Raw genomic sequence first — 16,762 nt, 5'->3', positions numbered from 1 at the left:
CGTATCGGCCGTTATGTTTAACTTTAAAAAACGACCCAGTAACGGGTTTTGCGCTACGTAACATACGAATCTTTAACTGATTCAGCAGACTCAGAGCCAAGTGGACTAAACACCAGAAGGCCCACAACCCTGTAAGGCGGATAGGAACCCAGTCGCCCAGCGTGTTGGATCCCGCAAGGCGTAGAGGCCCATAGCATCCGCAGACCATAGTCAAACGGTTCATTTCACCTTCAGACCGTTTTTTTCCCAATCGGACTAAATGTATATATATATGAAAACCAATTACTATTGTTTAAACTTAAAAACGGTATTAATGAAAGATTACCGTGAAAAAATAATTATATTAAAAATATTACAACGTCATTTGTCAAATACTTATTTAATTTTTTTGTATAAAATCTTATTTAAAAACTTATATAATTTTCTTTATAAAAATATATTTCTATTAGAAATATCTTTCCTACATTTCCTTGAAAAAGGCACTAGGCCTAAGATTTTTAAAATAATTATATTATTAATCTGGAGTTGAATTTCAATTTCAAAATAATTTCAGACATACAATCGCAAACATAGAACTCAAAAAAATTACCCTTATAACCAACAAATAAAATGAATAACAAAACCAAAAACCTGACTGATCACATGGTTGGTTCTATACGATCCATTTTCAATGGTTTATTCACACCCAAAAGTGATTAGACCGGTGCGTGACTTTAGTTGGACCCATCCAGCTAATCTCCTTCCGAAAACCCACTTCTAATGTGCCTTTAATGGACCCAAAAGAAAACACAAGAATAACCATAAAAAATGGTCTAGGCAAAGTGAAGGAGAACACGAGACCTCCCATTGAAATCACCTTTTAACCGTTGTCTTTGACTACTAGAATCAGGTCTAAACTGGAGAAGTACTACAACATCCACGAAAGCCGGACGCCTGTTGCAAGAACACACGCATTAGAAACTAAATTTCTTTTACACAATTAAGCAAGCAAAGGCAGAAGAGTACCTTCCAGTTTTCATGATTTGAGACAATGCCAGTCTCTGAAAAGAGCTTAATGGTGGGAAGAAAAAATTCCACTAAAATGAACTCAGTCGCTATTAGAGTTCTGAAAGAGAGACCTGCACTATATTGACCTTCAGAAATAATATATCTTTACAAAGTTGACTTGAGCACTACAGCTATGATAGAAAGGATTCTCGTGTGTAATAAGGAGCTGTACACCACATATGCACAAATACAGTCCCAAAATCTAGATGAAATTTGGTAACTCTGCTGTAAAACAATTGAACTAAAAACTGTTATGAATTTGAATCCCTTCCAGAACTACTCTGCTGTTCTCCTTCAATTGAAGTTAGCTTCCTACGTTTGTGGGTCGGACTTTGATCAGACCCTGTTTCCAAATAGTTTATATCCATTTGCTCCACATCATGAATAAGATCAGAATTTTCAATTGGTTCAACATCTTGACCGGACAAGTCCACATCTTCATTGCCATGCATCAAAGACTCCCCATGCTCTTTGTTCTCCCTAACAACTTCAATTTCTGAACAATCTGAATCCTGGGAGTCTTTAACCACACAGGTATCCAGCTTCTCATGGGAGGGCAAAGCAATGCTCTCCTCCACACCCTCATGAACATCAGCTGAAAGTGGCCTTAGCTTTACTACCTCTTGATGTTCATGAGGGCCAGTAGAAACATGTACTTGTGGAAGCTCAGGAAGCTGATCAATACCATCTTTGGGAGAAATGGGAAACCTACCATTCGATGGCGCACTTAAGTCCCTATCCTCCAGCACCATTTGCCTGGGAGCTGGATGTTGTGATAATGAGATCTCCATTCCTCCAAAGCCCCTTGAGGAAGTTGTACACATTTCAGTTGGTATCCCAACTAGTTGTTGACACTCTCCACTGTTCTCGGTTAAGCATGTCAGCTTCTTACTAGCTTCTCTGTTATCCTGCAACAAACCATACATCAAAAAGAAGAAATCAGAACTCATAAGTTGATTACTCCAAATTACCATGAATTCAGCTAGTCGCTTTTGTTACTTGCCTGAGAAGATTCCTAGTTTTATATACCATCTTGTTCCAGAGTTTCCTATTCTGTATTACTGTTTTAGATTATGTCAGCATTAGAAATGGGACTTCTTCAACTGTTCTCCATGTTTAAAAGGTCGAAGTCTATTTTAAGTTAGTAATTTTGTTAGTCAAGTATGAGTCCTAGATCTAAAAAGCTCTTTTGCAAACGTGACAAGGAGCCTACAAAAGCTCATTCATGTCCAGGACAACACGTCCTTGAATTGTTTACTGGAGTTTTTACTTTTTCTTAATTTTGATTCTTTACAAGATAAATTTACAAATCTAAGCTACATTGTTTTCCAATATGTTTCTGAATTTCTTTTGAATGTTGACTACAAAGGCAAAGGACATCCATTACCCTGGCAAGACATGAACCCAAGACTTCACACTAAAAACCCCCATGTGACCACTAAGCCAAAGGCTCAATCCACCTAATATGTTTCTGAAAACTCTTTAGTGTAAATGTAGCTTTATTCTTTTGCCAATTTTTCTTATGGCAGCAGCAGCATGAAAACTGAAAATGAACAAAGACAAGACAGTGGCGTACATGGTTTAGTCCAAATATGTAAAATTGACATGTCCACACCCTCTGTTATAACAGCTTCAGTTGATTTAAACAGAAACAGTTATGCTTGAAAAACACCCAAGTAATTACTCAAGATCTTGTAACGGTGGAACCAGAGCAGTTTTTTTCAAAATGTCAGAACAAAGTTAGAACCACATACCTCCAAAATCGTAATAGCAGAACATTTTTGTGAAAATGGAAGCTGGCCAAAAGGTGTATCATGATCTCGAGACCCAGTTCCAGTCGGAAATTCTTGGACGAGTTCTTGCAAGGCAGTCGTTTCCTTATCATCATTACACTGGATTGCACCTAGAGGTATTGAGGACAGCAACTCTTTATTGTTGCATTGCACTTGGTCCTCTTTTGAATGATGATTATCAATAATCTCACACATTAGTTTCCGAATGGTTGAACGCTTGTGAGAAGCCTCAGCAGAAGGGAACCAGTTTCCATTGAGCTGCAAGCAAAAACCTCCAAGATGAGTGAAGAGCTGCCACTCATAGTAATTATGTAGTTCAGAAAACTCTTCAAGTAATATATGTGGCATTTGCTCTCTCATTTGAAATGTCAGCTTAATATTGGACATGAAGAGAGAATAATAATTTTGACGATAAATCTATCTGTCCAAGAGCGGGTTGAAAGGAGAAAGGGAATGGATAGAGCAAAATAAGGGCCCTAAAAACCTTGTCACTGGTCATGATCCAGTAATAACAAGCTAATTTAGTCAGTCCTGGAGAGAATTACTTTCGCACATAGAATACAATATAACTTTTCTGGTGCGTAATGTGTCAAATTCAAATCCCCTACCATCGTATTTTCGCATGTCAAGACAGAACTTCAAAATGTCATAACTGTAACAGAAGAAGAGGCCATCGAACTAACTTGACAAAGATCAGTGTCAACACTATTGTTCAATTAATCTCTTTCCTTTTATTCTTGATTATTTATAACTCTATCCAATTTGTTAGAAGTACTATCCTTATATCTCTCACATTCTTGACTCTAAGCAGCCAAGTATGCTCACATTTTATCCATATCCTGTTATTGAATGAGTATGTTAACTAGTGCTTCAACAAGACATTTTCTTTTTGCTACAGATGTCAATAATCAGTCTTAAGCCTATATAAAAAAGTGATGCTGTCATTTCACAGTAGGAAAGCATTACAGGGAAGTATGTGTCTATAATAAGGTAGATTCTCATTCAACTAGCTTTAGAAGCCCATATTGATCCTGTTCAGGATTGTTAAAACACTTTTCTTTCAATGAAGTTATTACTAGAGAAGACTATTTTATGGGGACATGACTATCTAAAGGCCAGTTAGAAAGCTCCCCTTCATATATCTAAGAATTCTGTATTTTAGAGTATGATACCACTTTTTTTGTATTTGAATTGCTACCAAAGTGGTCTATCAAAAGAGATCCATGGATCATGTCCCTTTACTCTACTTCACACTTGCTCCTTGCTATTTATCTTATCCTTCATTTCTTTTCATGGCATCAGAGCACTAAGTCAAGTCATAGTTAGCTTTCTTCTCTTTGCATGGATGAGAAGAAAAAGGGAAAAAAAAACAAGCTTGTTAGAAGAAGAAGAAGAAGAAGAAGAAGAGACACTCAATTTTCACCTACTTTGTTTTTCCTCTTTTTCTCTCTGGCTTTCTGCTAGAAAGGTTAGTCACCTAAAATCATATCATGTTCACATAAATGGAAAAATATTAGTTTTTCAGAATATATATTTATTATATATTTTTTTAAACATATTATATTTAACTCCTCTAGTAATTGAATATTTACTGTTTTGCCCCCATCTATGTACCAAGTGCTACATACCATTTTCTTTATTGCAGACTTTCTTGCACTATTATGGGTCACTTCCTCTACCTTTTCTTCATTGTACTGAAGACCTTGGGCACCCTTTAAGCTTCTACATTGTTTTATCTTTTCATCTTGTTTCTCATTTCAGTAGAAAAAATTTAGGTTGAACTTTCAGTTGACTTTCACTTTGGTTTGGGCTTCCAAAGAAGAGCTGTTTCCGGGGATACGACCTGTGGTGAATGATCAAATCGAGCTCCTTTTATCTAACAATTCTATGTTGATCCAAGTAAGACACAAGTCTGGAACCAAACATAAATCCAGATCATTAAATAGTCAGATCTACATCCAAATGGGACCGACCAGTTTTAAACCCTAGGGATTCAAGATACAATGAAAAGTCAGCATGAAAATAGAAATAAAGCACCCCAAGAAATTGATGAAATATCAACCCAGGAATAAAAAAGATGAAAACCACATAGCAGCAGAGATTAGAAAGATCTCCAAAAACAGTTAAAGAGAAAGCATCACTCACAAAATTTGAGAACGATGTGATTTTGAAGGGATTGAAATCCACCGGAGCTAGCTCCAAGAACAGCTCCACATAGTGAAGCAAGAAAAGTCCACAATCGAATGAGTTTTCTTGTTGTGGTAGCTGAAGAAGAAAAGAAATATCTGAACTATCATTTGATGCTAGTAAAAAAACCTAAACATGTGCAGAAAAGAAGAGGGAAAACAACAAAAGAACTGACATCTGTGAAATCAAAAATCATAATCAAACCTCCAGTGAGACAAATCTTAAGTTTGAGAACTTCAGTGCAAAATCCTCAGAAGATTCTCCGTGTCTTTCTTTCCATTCCTCCCACAGATAACTGCCATACATAGGAGCAGAAAAATTGCTGAAAAATTCTTCAAGATCAAGGATGCAGAAAAATTTGAACAGAAGTTTCACATAAGAAGCAATTGCTGCATATTAAAAGGTGAGGAAAAAGGGAATGGTATAGGCATACTCTGGCTCAGCCACAAGGGATAATTTCTAGTTCTGTCTGGGATTCAAGTTTCACAGGAATTTAAGGTGTATCACATGTGATCAACATTTGTAGAAAAGACATTGTAGATCCATAACTTTTCTATAAATAGTAACAGGGTTCAATGAACCAAGCCTCCTCAAGAGAGGACCTGGGAGTCTTGAGGACCTGGGAGAGGGGGGGGTGGAGAATTTTGTTGATAGTCTGAAGCTGACACTCTCTCATGTTCATGTTTTTCCACTGTCTAGTCCCACCAAGACCACAAGTAATCACACCTGTTGGATACACCTAATTCTATGGCAAAACATTTGAACAAATTATTGGAAGCATAAGTAGATTTGCTCTAAGCAGATTCATGCAATAATTATGAAACTTATTTTCTCTCTTCCGAAAGTGACTGAGTTAATAGCTCATCTTCCATCAGATTTCTGAAATTGTTTCTCTTTGACACTGTTCATGGATTCATGTTCCTCGTTCAGCTAATTCTCTAGCTGACTCGCTTGCCAAGCAGGGAGCCTCCCTCCAATCTCTTGTTGTAAATGGAGGGCTGCTCTAGTGGGACTTGTAGCTTTATTTGCTTAATAAAACATTCACTTCTCTAAAAAAAAACTCTCGTTTCGTCACCAATTTAATGTTTCAGTGTGAAACTCATTGTGCTCAAAAAGAAAAGTTTCATTCAGAAACTATCTGAAATAGAAGAAACTTGTATTTTGGGATAAAATTGAAAAGACACATTATCAATGAAGTTGGAAAAGAGAGAGAGAGAGGTTGTCAAGCAAGCGAAACCAACCTTTGAATAAGGTTCTTCAGGCCTCTGTGACTTCCTTTGATAGAATCCATATGTAATATGCATGGTACTTTAGAAGCCCTTTCAATTTCTACATCTGTGATGAAACAAGAAAGAAATAAACACGAAATAGACTAAAAAGAAAAAAAAGAAAAAAAGCATGAATCAACTTGAAAGATACTAACCTTTAAAGTGAGCCACTTCACCAGGATGACAAATGACAATCAAACTCCAGTGAAGACTGACATCAATACTCATGCATGGTTATTAACATACAAAAGCCAATTTGTTAACAAAGCCTAGAAGATTCACAAAGAGAAGTTTCCTTACTTGAAATTTACAGGTATATAGATGTAATCCTTTTCAAAGATATTTACTTTTCGAGTCCATTTACGAACACGGAGAAAAGCTGCTCTGCCTTCTATGTTACTTCCTGGATTCTTGTCAAGATCTGCCAGCTTTCTGAAGAAAAAACTGTTAAAGAAGTGAAACCTATGTTTGTCCTCTGGCCGCATCTTATTCTTCAGATATCTGTCAACCAAATAAAATATTCAAACATGTCAGACATTCAACACATCTATTAAATGAAATAAATTGTTGCTCCAAATCACCCACCAAACATTTAGGAAAAGAAGAAAGTGTATGAGTACATCAGCGACTTCTCTGGAAAGTAAATAAAAGTGGCTAAATGCAAATAAGTTTGAATCTAGATGTATTGTTGCATACTTCTTTTCTAAAGGGCATTTCTTTACCTTACATTGTAACCTAAACTAAAAAACTGGTTTAATGTTAAACTGCCCTTCTCCACATAATACTATCCATCCACATGAATCCTCGCTAATTCCAGAAAGAAATTAAAATCCAGAACTAATTCCCTTCGGGAAGTAATAAGCAAGATCCTTAAGCATAAGTACCATTACTGAACTATCATGTTCATCTTTGCATAAGACAGATTGTCTACAAATTGCAAAAAATTCTCAAATTAACATTTCAACTGCAAACAGCAGCAGAAGTCTTGTGCATTTGAATATTAGTCTTGTGCACATGTTTAAGCAGAGAGAAACAGAATTCTGAATATCAGACCTACAGTTGGCTTCCTTGTTAGAAATTTGTGTTAACAGAGAAGTAAAAGCAGTCAACAGTATCAACATAATTCTAAAGCTTAGATGTAAACAGTTAAAGTGAAGGCCTAAATGAATACCACTGTAAAATATAAAATATGCAGCAGGAAGTAACAATGACAGATCACAGAAAAAATCAAAGAGAAAAACTTACTTAATATAAAAATCAATAATTGTGTCATTGATGAATGTCTCTGGCTCTAAAAGCTTAACATCTCTCTTACTGAAACAGACGGCATCTGGATCTCCTTCAGGATACACAACATCTTCACAAGGCTCATTGAAACTGCATTTTGTATAAAGTTAATTTGGTTGAGTAGACTCATAACAGGAAATAATTAAACACCATGCAATTGCACTCACTCAGTAAAGTAATGCTGCAAAAGAAACATGTTGTTCTGTCCCATGAAATCATCCACCTTCTTCGCCAACTCAGAACTGCATAAAAAACAAATGGATTAGTATCAAACAGAATGTCAGGTAAAATTGTCAAAACAAAGTATCAAAGCATTTGAATTTGCCACCATTACAAGAGGATAAGAGAGATGCCTTACCAAAAAAAGCTCACTGATCTCATGCACAATAGATGTAAAAGCAATCAATACAGAGAACTTACTCTGGAACATTCCATACAGACTTGTATTTTTCTGCTAACATTGTGATCTTCTGCTCTTTCTCAAACCAAAGGTGGTCACTAACAGCAAACGCAAGTTTGACAATGCCTAGAGAATTGTTCATCGAGTCAAATTTTTGGTATCAAATACTGAAAGAAAAATCATTATTTCAGAGGTATAAAGTGCGGCAATAAAATTATAGCAAGAAAAAGAGGTAGAGAGTCAAAAAGAGAGAAAGAGGAAATTTTCGAAGAAAAAATGAGATAATTATAGGAGCTTCAAGATCTACAACTCACTTTTTTGTAAAACAAAGTTTGAGGATAATATTTTAAGAATCAAGATCAAGTGTCCACCTGAAGTGTGATGACCATTCTCAGCTCCTACCACAGCAGTAGGTCCGAGTAGAAGTTTAACAGAAGCAATTTCAACCTGAAACCAGAAATTAGTTAACATAATCATCTAAACAAAATACAGAAGAAACTAGCTCTGAGTAAGGCAACCCACACTTTCACTCCACTGAGACCCAATATGAATAACATCGTCAATTGCCCACTCAAAACAAAATGACCCACCATCTCCAGATGGACCAGGATCCTCAAGTTTAATGCAGTCAGAGAAAAATGTCAAGCGAGGGTGGATGAAAGTTCTATCTCCATATGTTAGAAAATCAGGGTAAATACAGACTTCTGTGCTCATTTCCTGTCAAAGATTCCAGAAAACGCTATGAATACATAATGAAGACAAGAAGAACACCAAAAAATACTTTAAAAAAAAAAAAAAAAAAACAGAAGTAAAACCATAACTTAAAGTCAGAAAACAATAAGAAGCATTATTTATTAGCGTCCTCACAAGTATGCCATTCAACACCAACAAAATTGTCAACTTAATATGCAGCTCAAACACAACATTGGTAAAGAAACCATCCATAGTTAACAAGAATTCTTAGTAGAAATATAAAGTTTAATCCCCTGTACAAAATTTGTTTTTATATCTATATACTACTCATAGTTAGTAAAATTAATATAATGCCGGCTTGCTTGTGTCATTATGTGACCAATTACTAATTACAAGCATCATCAGTTTTAATTACTCCTTTCCATGGAAAGACCCTGCTCGAACAAAATTTTCATAGAAAGCTTATCTGAAGCAGTCCGCCTTCGATAAATACAGATTTCTTGGCCAATTCAGTCATACATATTGCACATAGATTATAAATGTTTACCATTTCCATGTAATCGGGACAAAAATCTGAAGTGTGGTGTTCAATGCTACCTGAAAACACGAGAAAATATAAAAAAATGAAATATCAAGCAACAAAAATGAAAAAGAATAATGGAAGTGAAATAAATAAATAAATAAATAAAAACCTCCATTTTCATCAAAATCAGAAGCAGAAGATTGAGAACTTGATCTAAAGCTTTCACCATCATCTGAAATTACATCAGCTTCATTCTTCTGCCATAGTTTATAAAAATTATAAATTTGTGAAAATTTTGATTATCAAAATTACTGAATCGGACCTTCTAGTCATAATAAAAGAGGCCACTTACATTTGAATGCAGTCCTAGAAGGATGCCATTCAATTGTTTGGTGCATTCAGAATGTCCATGCATACTCAGATCGCCCTCGTCGAGGTTTTCTGCTTTCAAGCATCCATGGCTTAGATCACAAGGTACCAAACTATCGTCACTAATCTGACCAAGTTCATCATTGTTGCTAGGTGCCAGAATATCATCCAAAGCAGAAGTTTTTTCCCGTAAAGTAAAGTCCCTCGCAGATGTTTCCATAGGAAATGTTTGTAACCGCTTTGACTTCTCAGATCCATTGCCTACATCAATGTCCACACACAAGACACTGTTGATCTCTGTCTGCTGAACTTCACCTTCCCGAACTACAAAAGAAAATCAAGAGAGAATAAATTAGATAATAGAATTTCCGCATTTTCTTTGTGATCCAAGACTGTTGTAAATTAACTCAAAATTTTTAAGAAAATGCAGCATTTACATATCAAATTAGAGAGAATATGTGTGTGTGTGTGTGTGTGTTTCACGAGTGAAGAGAGAGAGAGAGAGAGAGTGTGTGAGGGAGTTTCAAAGCTCAACTACATGATTTTAGGATGAGATTTGTATCTATTCAACAAAACAAATTGATGAAACTCTTGGAGTTTAGCATCCATACTGACCTTCAGCACTAATTTATACTACCAGATCAATGTACCTAGCTGAATGCCAAAATAATAGATATCCACGGCATAATTTGTATTTTACGAAAATACACCTTTTGGCTCAATCATCTCCTACTTTTCCTCCAGTATTCACCTTTCAAAAGCCTTGAAAACCTTCAGTATTACATATTAATAGACTATCCGACATAGCAGTACAATGAAGTATTGCAGAACGACTATACAACAACCTTAGATGAATTTTCTATGAATCATTTATTTTCAAGTAGTGCCTCGAATTTAGACAGTTCTGACAGCACCAAGTGCCAATACTCTCCTGCCAACCACCTTTAACGACTCACAACTAGCATAGAACATCAGCAAGGAAATTAAATTTTCCCTCTACGGTGCATAAAAGCAATAATTTAACATGGAAGGAAGCATTGAGATGAGATTGACTAATTTAAATACACGGCTGATCCAATAAGAAAAACTATTTTGTGTGAAACATGCGAAACGGCTATCTCAGCTGTCCAATCAGAGATAGCCGTTGATCAGACGGCTGAGATTCTGTTTCACATATTTCGCACCATATGGATTTTCATATTCGATCAGCCTCAATTTAAATAATACTCAAATATACATTTAGAGCAGTTATTCACAGAATCCAGAATCCATATAGAAAACAAACATGATACCTAAGCCTTCACATTACAGCAATTAGAAATTATTTTCTCTAAAAATGAAAAAAACTGCCAAACAAACAACAACAATCACATTGAGCTACCCACGGTAATGAATCAGGTTCCTCTACAAAATTCATCGTAATAAAAGACGACTTTGAAGCACATAGAGACACAATGAAAATCACGGAGACTATTAAATTCAAGGATCACCAAACTTACACGCTCGCAGAAAGTCATACTTCGTGAGGGGAGATTTCTCTAAGTTAGGGTTTCCTGATAGGGAAAATTTACGCGTGATTTTGATGGACTCGGCTTCCACAACATCGTCATCTTCATTGAATTCATAAACGGAAAAATCCTTCTGAAGGGAACCCCGCATCATGGACAACAAAAAACAGACAACTCGCCCAAATTACCAAATCAAACAAGCAGACCTAGAGCTGAGATGGAGCCATGATTCTACGCATACGGCACTCCTCAAAGCTACGGAAATAGAAAAGAGGACGAACCGCCGGCGAGAGACGAGGTTTCCGGCTGCCAGATCAACAGCAAAGGTATCACTCTAGCAGAGAGAACGCGCGGGTAGTCGGGTACAGCGGAACTTATGTTATAAGCGTATGTTAAATGTCAGAACTAACCTCGTGTAAGTGTAGGATATCGACGGAGGTATGTTCAAATTTTGCTGATGGACGAGAGAGGATTTGAGTCAAAACGTTTGACTTTAATGGACGGTCTGGATTAAGTGGAGCCGTCGAGTAGGAGAATCTTGCGCAACAAGATTAATGCTCTAATACTGTGGTGGCGGGGTGAATCCGTGCACATTAAACATTTTATACTAAAAAAGGAAGGAGACAAGGGACATTTTTTTATATATTTTTTTAAATATAATAGAAAGAGAAAAACAATTTCCTAAAATAGGAAAATTAAGGAGGTTAGTCTCTCATGTATTGATGTATGTATGAGGATTTTCTTCTAAGGTGGTAAGAGTAATTATATATAATTATATTTTGTATTTTACCTAAATTTCAGTAAAGAAATTATAATTATTTTTGTGACTTATTATGTATTTTAATTACCGCGAGCCTCATTAGAAAGCCACATTTGTCTATTATTTTCTAATTATACGATTACATAAAAAAATATGACATTAAATGAATATTCCATATTAAGTTTAAAATACAATTTCACTTTTTTTTTGTCAATCACCAAATGTCTTAGAGGTGTTTTCCTTTTTCTATAATATTATTTTATTTCCATATTAAAAGTATTTTCCCACTTGATTATCCAACAAAAAACATAACTCTTATATTAAGCCTGATAATTAGTAAAAAAAGTCGAACATAAATTAGGGCTGCAAATTAGGTTAAGTGAGTTGGGGATAACAAGATCGACATGCGACCTCTTACGGGTTAGTTTTAAAAAAATTGAATCTTTATTAATCATGAATCTTGTGGTTCAAATCATGGATACAAAATCTACACATGAACAAGAGTGAATTGGAGTGAATCATGTTAGATTAAAATGATTTTTTCAATTTGGGTATAATAGGTATTAAAAAATGGACTATTAATATATAAATATATAAATAATAAATAAATAATAATTTAAATATTTTCAACAGGGTTAGAAAAAATGTTTTATTTGAATCCAGGAAATAGACAGTTTCAAACGGCCGCGGGTTCGCCACGGCTCTCAGTGAGACTCGCGCCCATTACCCCGAAATTTGTTAAAAGTCGTTCGAGCTCCTTCATCATCTATAAACCTTCCCTCAATTTTGATCTCTGCTTGTTTCTCTTCTCTCCTTTGGCTCCTCGCTTCTTTCCCTTTGTCTCTTCTCCCACTCCCGTCTCTTCTGATTGTCGGGGTTTCATAATTCCGCCTGCATTTCGTTGCGATGGATGAAGAGTATGATGTCATAGTCCTAGGCACCGGCCTCAAGGAGTGCATTCTCAGTGGCCTTCTCTCCGTCGACAGACTTAAAGTACTACTCTATGTTTTATTTGTTTGAAGATTTTATGTTCGTTTTTTTAGTGGAATTTGATTGAATTTTGTATCGAAAGAACGGATTGTTTTGAGTTTGTTATTGCTGGCAATGATTCCATTTGCGATTTTAGTTTTATTATTCTCTTTATTTATTTCGTTTATTGACTTTTTCTCTAATAGACATGAATTTCGGTTTAGTGGTTGTGATGTTTTCTCAAATTTCCGGTAGTCAGCGTTTGATCAATCTGTCTTCAAGCATTTGTACAGGATTACTTGATTGCGATTTTATTGGGCTATAGTTTTGACCTTTTTTGGTGTTCACAAGAACGAACATCAGCTCATGCGTGATACACGTCACTTCCTAAGTGCATGAGATTTTATCATACTGATCTTGTTTAGAATAAAGAGTGAAAATCTTTTTCTGAATTCTGAAATTTTTTAGACCAAGTCAAAATGGCAATGTTTTCGATATCTGTTATATTGTTTGTTATGTTCCTTACACGAACTGCTTTATGATGAATCCATTAAACCTTACGTAGTATTGTTGGTTATATTTTTTCTGGATTTCGAGTTTGAATTGATATAGATAGCAGTAGGAAAGGGAGAAGAACAACAAACTGTTTCAATATGTGATTTAAAGCAAATGATCATAATTGCTCAAAAAAAGTTCTTCTGTTTGTTTGCTCTTGGTTTGACTTGGTCACCAGTGCTTATGAAATGAACTGTTTGATACGCTAGCTGGAAAATTAACCAATACAGTGACACCAAATAAAACTATCTGATCTTGCTTTTTTCAGTTTCATATGTTTTGACGATCTACTCATTCTCGCACTGTGCTGTTCTAACTATTGGTTCTCACATGGAACAGGTCCTCCACATGGACAGGAATGATTACTATGGAGGGGAGTCAACTTCTCTTAACCTGAATCAGGTAGTTCGGCTGAAGAGTAATGGTTGTCCATCATTTGATCAAGATCTATATAGTTACATTGTCTTCTTCTTCTTCTTTCTTTGAATGTTTTCTTTTCCTTTTTACAGCTCTGGAAACGATTTAGGGGTGATGACAAGCCTCCCGAACTTCTGGGTGCAAGCAAGGAATACAATGTGGATATGATTCCCAAGGTACTTTTCCTGTTTAATGTTTTCAATTGGTTCGATGACATTGTTTGTCAGTCCAACAACGGAAGGTGGATGTCTTTGGCAGTTCATGATGGCCAATGGTAAACTTGTTCGAGTCCTGATCCACACTGACGTTACTAAATATCTGAACTTTAAGGCTGTCGATGGTAGTTTTGTGTATAACAAAGGGAAGGTATGCCTCTATATTATCCAAATTTCCCTTTCTTTATATTACTGATAAGCTATGGCATAAATCCAGTTTCCTAATGTTTTTTCTTACTCCCAGATTTTCAAAGTCCCAGCTACGGATGTAGAAGCACTCAAATCACCGTTGATGGGTCTCTTTGAGAAGCGTAGAGCTCGTAAATTCTTTATTTATGTGCAAGATTATGAGGAAAAGGATTCAAAATCACATGAAGGGCTGAACCTCAACCAAGTTAAAGCAAAAGATCTTATCTCGTAATAACTTGTCTTGTCTTTGATTCTATTGACTCGTAGCTAGAAATGTTAGGTCATGTGGTGGTTTGTCGTTGTTGCATTGTTCATTGTGCCACTCCATCCCAAAAAAAAAAAAAAAAGATGACTATTGTCCTGAATGTATCTTCCCTTTCCTTTTCGGGTTAGTTAATTTTCTTGCTTAGTATAAGCCTACCTGAATTCAATAATTTCATTTCTTGTACTCAAAAAGTCTTTTGACTTCTGTTATATTCTCCCTAGAGGAATTTTTTGGTTCAATTCTTTCATTCTAATCTACAGATTCAGCCATTATAACAAGCAAGTTTTCCACTTTTTGTTTTAAACCTAGGAAATATGGATTAGAAGACAACACAGTCGATTTTATTGGGCATGCTCTGGCACTGCACATTGATGATAGCTATTTGGAAGAGCCTGCAATGGATACCGTGAAGAGAATGAAGGTGATTTTTTTGTTTGGTTTGGAGGTTTCTTGTGATGTTTCCTCAGTTTCATAATTCGTTCAAGAAAACCACCACATGACCTAACATTCTCTTTTAACCTTTCCTTTCTACAGCTCTATGCAGAGTCATTGGCTCGTTTTCAAGGAGGTTCTCCATACATCTATCCACTTTATGGCTTGGCAGAACTCCCCCAGGTTTGCCTTTTACTGCTAGTAATATCAAGTAACTAGAAATGCAAGTTTTGAATGCTGCTAACATTGTATTTGCAGGCATTTGCTCGTCTTAGTGCTGTTTACGGTGGCACTTATATGCTGAACAAGCCAGAGTGCAAGGTTTGCTTTGATAAACTAATTTTCATATCTTAGCTATGAATTTTATTGAGTTGTGCTCCCACAAGCATCTATACCTTGATATTACAGGTAGAATTTGATGAAAATGGAAAAGCTTATGGGGTGACATCTGAGGGAGAAACTGCCAGATGCAAGAAAGTAGTATGTGATCCTTCATATCTTCCTGATAAGGTAGCCTGGGCAATCTTTACCAACAATCTAACCAAGTAACTGTGATTGTTTTACGTTTCTAATTCTTTTCCAACTGATTCTTGAAGACTTTAAGACTTCTGACCTCTCAAGGAATATGTTGAACAGGTTAAGAAAGTTGGAAGAGTAGCTCGTGCCATATGTATAATGAGTCACCCCATCCCAAATACTAGAGATTCTCATTCAGTGCAGGTCATTCTGCCACAGAAACAACTGGGGCGTAAATCAGATATGTATGTTCCAGTTCTCCACTTCAGCATCTTCATTAGCAGGATAAAGATTTTTATAGCTTTCTTCTGCATCTGTAGGTACCTGTTTTGCTGCTCCTATGCTCACAATGTAGCACCGAAAGGAAAATACATAGCTTTTGTTTCAACAGAAGCTGAAACTGACCAACCTGAAGTGGAACTGAAGCCTGGAATCGAGCTACTTGGACCAGTTGAGGAGATCTTTTTTGATATGTATGACAGATACGAACCCCTCAACGATCACAATGCAGACAACTGCTTCATATCGACTGTGAGTAGAGTCAGTTCATTAGCTTTTTATCTGTTCACCAGTACAAACCTTGTTGATCTTTACCCATGAAAAACCTTCCAGAGCTATGATGCAACAACTCACTTTGAATCAACAGTAGAGGATGTCATTGCTATGTACAGTAAGATAACTGGAAAGGTAATTGGTTTCATCTTTTATTGTTCATTCTAGAATTTAAATTGCACAACTGAGGTGTCCTTAACAAGGGTTTTCATCTTCCAGGTTCTTGATCTTTCTGTGGATCTGAGTGCTGCCAGTGCTACAGCTGAGGAATGAAGTCATTAGTTGCCTTTTCTTCACCATTAAATTCTATTTTTTTTCTCTCCCGTTTCTTCTGTTAGCAGCTGAAAATCTTCTTCTTTTATTTATTTAAATGCCAGAGGCAAGTTGATTTAGATTCTGGGGATATGCTTGGATTTGTAGACGATTTTGGCTTTGTGAATAAAACTTTCGGATGCGGACTATTTTTTTTTTTTTGTGGTTTTAGTGCAAAACATGCAAAATACTATTTCTGTCGTCCGATCATGATCAACGGCTGAGATATCAATGTTAATAGTTATTATTCATGCCTCTTCATTAATATATTTGTAATTATTTCATTGAATTAACTTGTGAAATTACCAACCATGACATTATTTTTATGATATTTAGGTTTTATATGACAAAATATTTAAATTTATTATTTGAACTTCCTAAAAAGTTAGGTTTATATCTTTTCAAACTATAAAAAAAAAACTATATATACTTTTTTTAATAAAAGAGATTATATGAAGGAGAACATAAAGAGAAGCAATGGCAAGACCAAATTACTATTGAAATT

General features: G+C 35.8%; 2 protein-coding genes across 2 annotated transcripts; one reads left to right on the top strand and one right to left on the bottom strand.

Moving 5' to 3' along the window:
* Positions 1-553: 553 nt before the first annotated feature.
* LOC137951482 (probable ubiquitin-like-specific protease 2B) lies at positions 554-11,397 on the bottom strand. The gene is made up of 17 exons (XM_068798158.1): positions 11,067-11,397; positions 9,551-9,891; positions 9,368-9,455; positions 9,223-9,272; positions 8,505-8,699; positions 8,354-8,429; positions 8,003-8,108; positions 7,750-7,824; positions 7,541-7,672; positions 6,596-6,796; positions 6,451-6,506; positions 6,269-6,362; positions 5,232-5,322; positions 4,986-5,105; positions 2,802-3,098; positions 1,006-1,955; positions 554-933 (listed from the first exon to the last, which is right to left on the bottom strand). Exons 1-16 carry the CDS (start codon positions 11,227-11,229, stop codon positions 1,299-1,301), a joined length of 2,742 nt encoding a protein of 913 aa, XP_068654259.1. The 5' UTR covers positions 11,230-11,397; the 3' UTR covers positions 554-933; positions 1,006-1,298.
* A 1,337-nt stretch (positions 11,398-12,734) lies between these two features.
* Positions 12,735-16,376, top strand: LOC137951533 (guanosine nucleotide diphosphate dissociation inhibitor At5g09550-like). Its single transcript, XM_068798252.1, has 13 exons — positions 12,735-12,828; positions 13,699-13,761; positions 13,869-13,952; positions 14,035-14,142; positions 14,236-14,408; positions 14,755-14,866; positions 14,980-15,060; positions 15,136-15,198; positions 15,286-15,387; positions 15,514-15,638; positions 15,714-15,924; positions 16,006-16,080; positions 16,165-16,376. The coding sequence occupies exons 1-13, from the start codon at positions 12,742-12,744 to the stop codon at positions 16,216-16,218; spliced, it is 1,338 nt and encodes a 445-aa protein (XP_068654353.1). The 5' UTR covers positions 12,735-12,741; the 3' UTR covers positions 16,219-16,376.
* The last annotated feature ends 386 nt before the right edge of the window (positions 16,377-16,762 follow it).

The sequence above is a fragment of the Aristolochia californica genome, unplaced genomic scaffold (assembly GCF_029961685.1).
Source record: "Aristolochia californica isolate CCGP_79_NKW_82.1479 unplaced genomic scaffold, dmAriCali1.0.hap1 SCAF_15, whole genome shotgun sequence".
In the NCBI taxonomy this organism is placed as follows: Eukaryota; Viridiplantae; Streptophyta; class Magnoliopsida; order Piperales; family Aristolochiaceae; genus Aristolochia; species Aristolochia californica.
The sequence above is the reverse complement of the archived record's forward strand: the minus strand, read 5'-3'. Positions and strand labels throughout refer to the sequence as shown.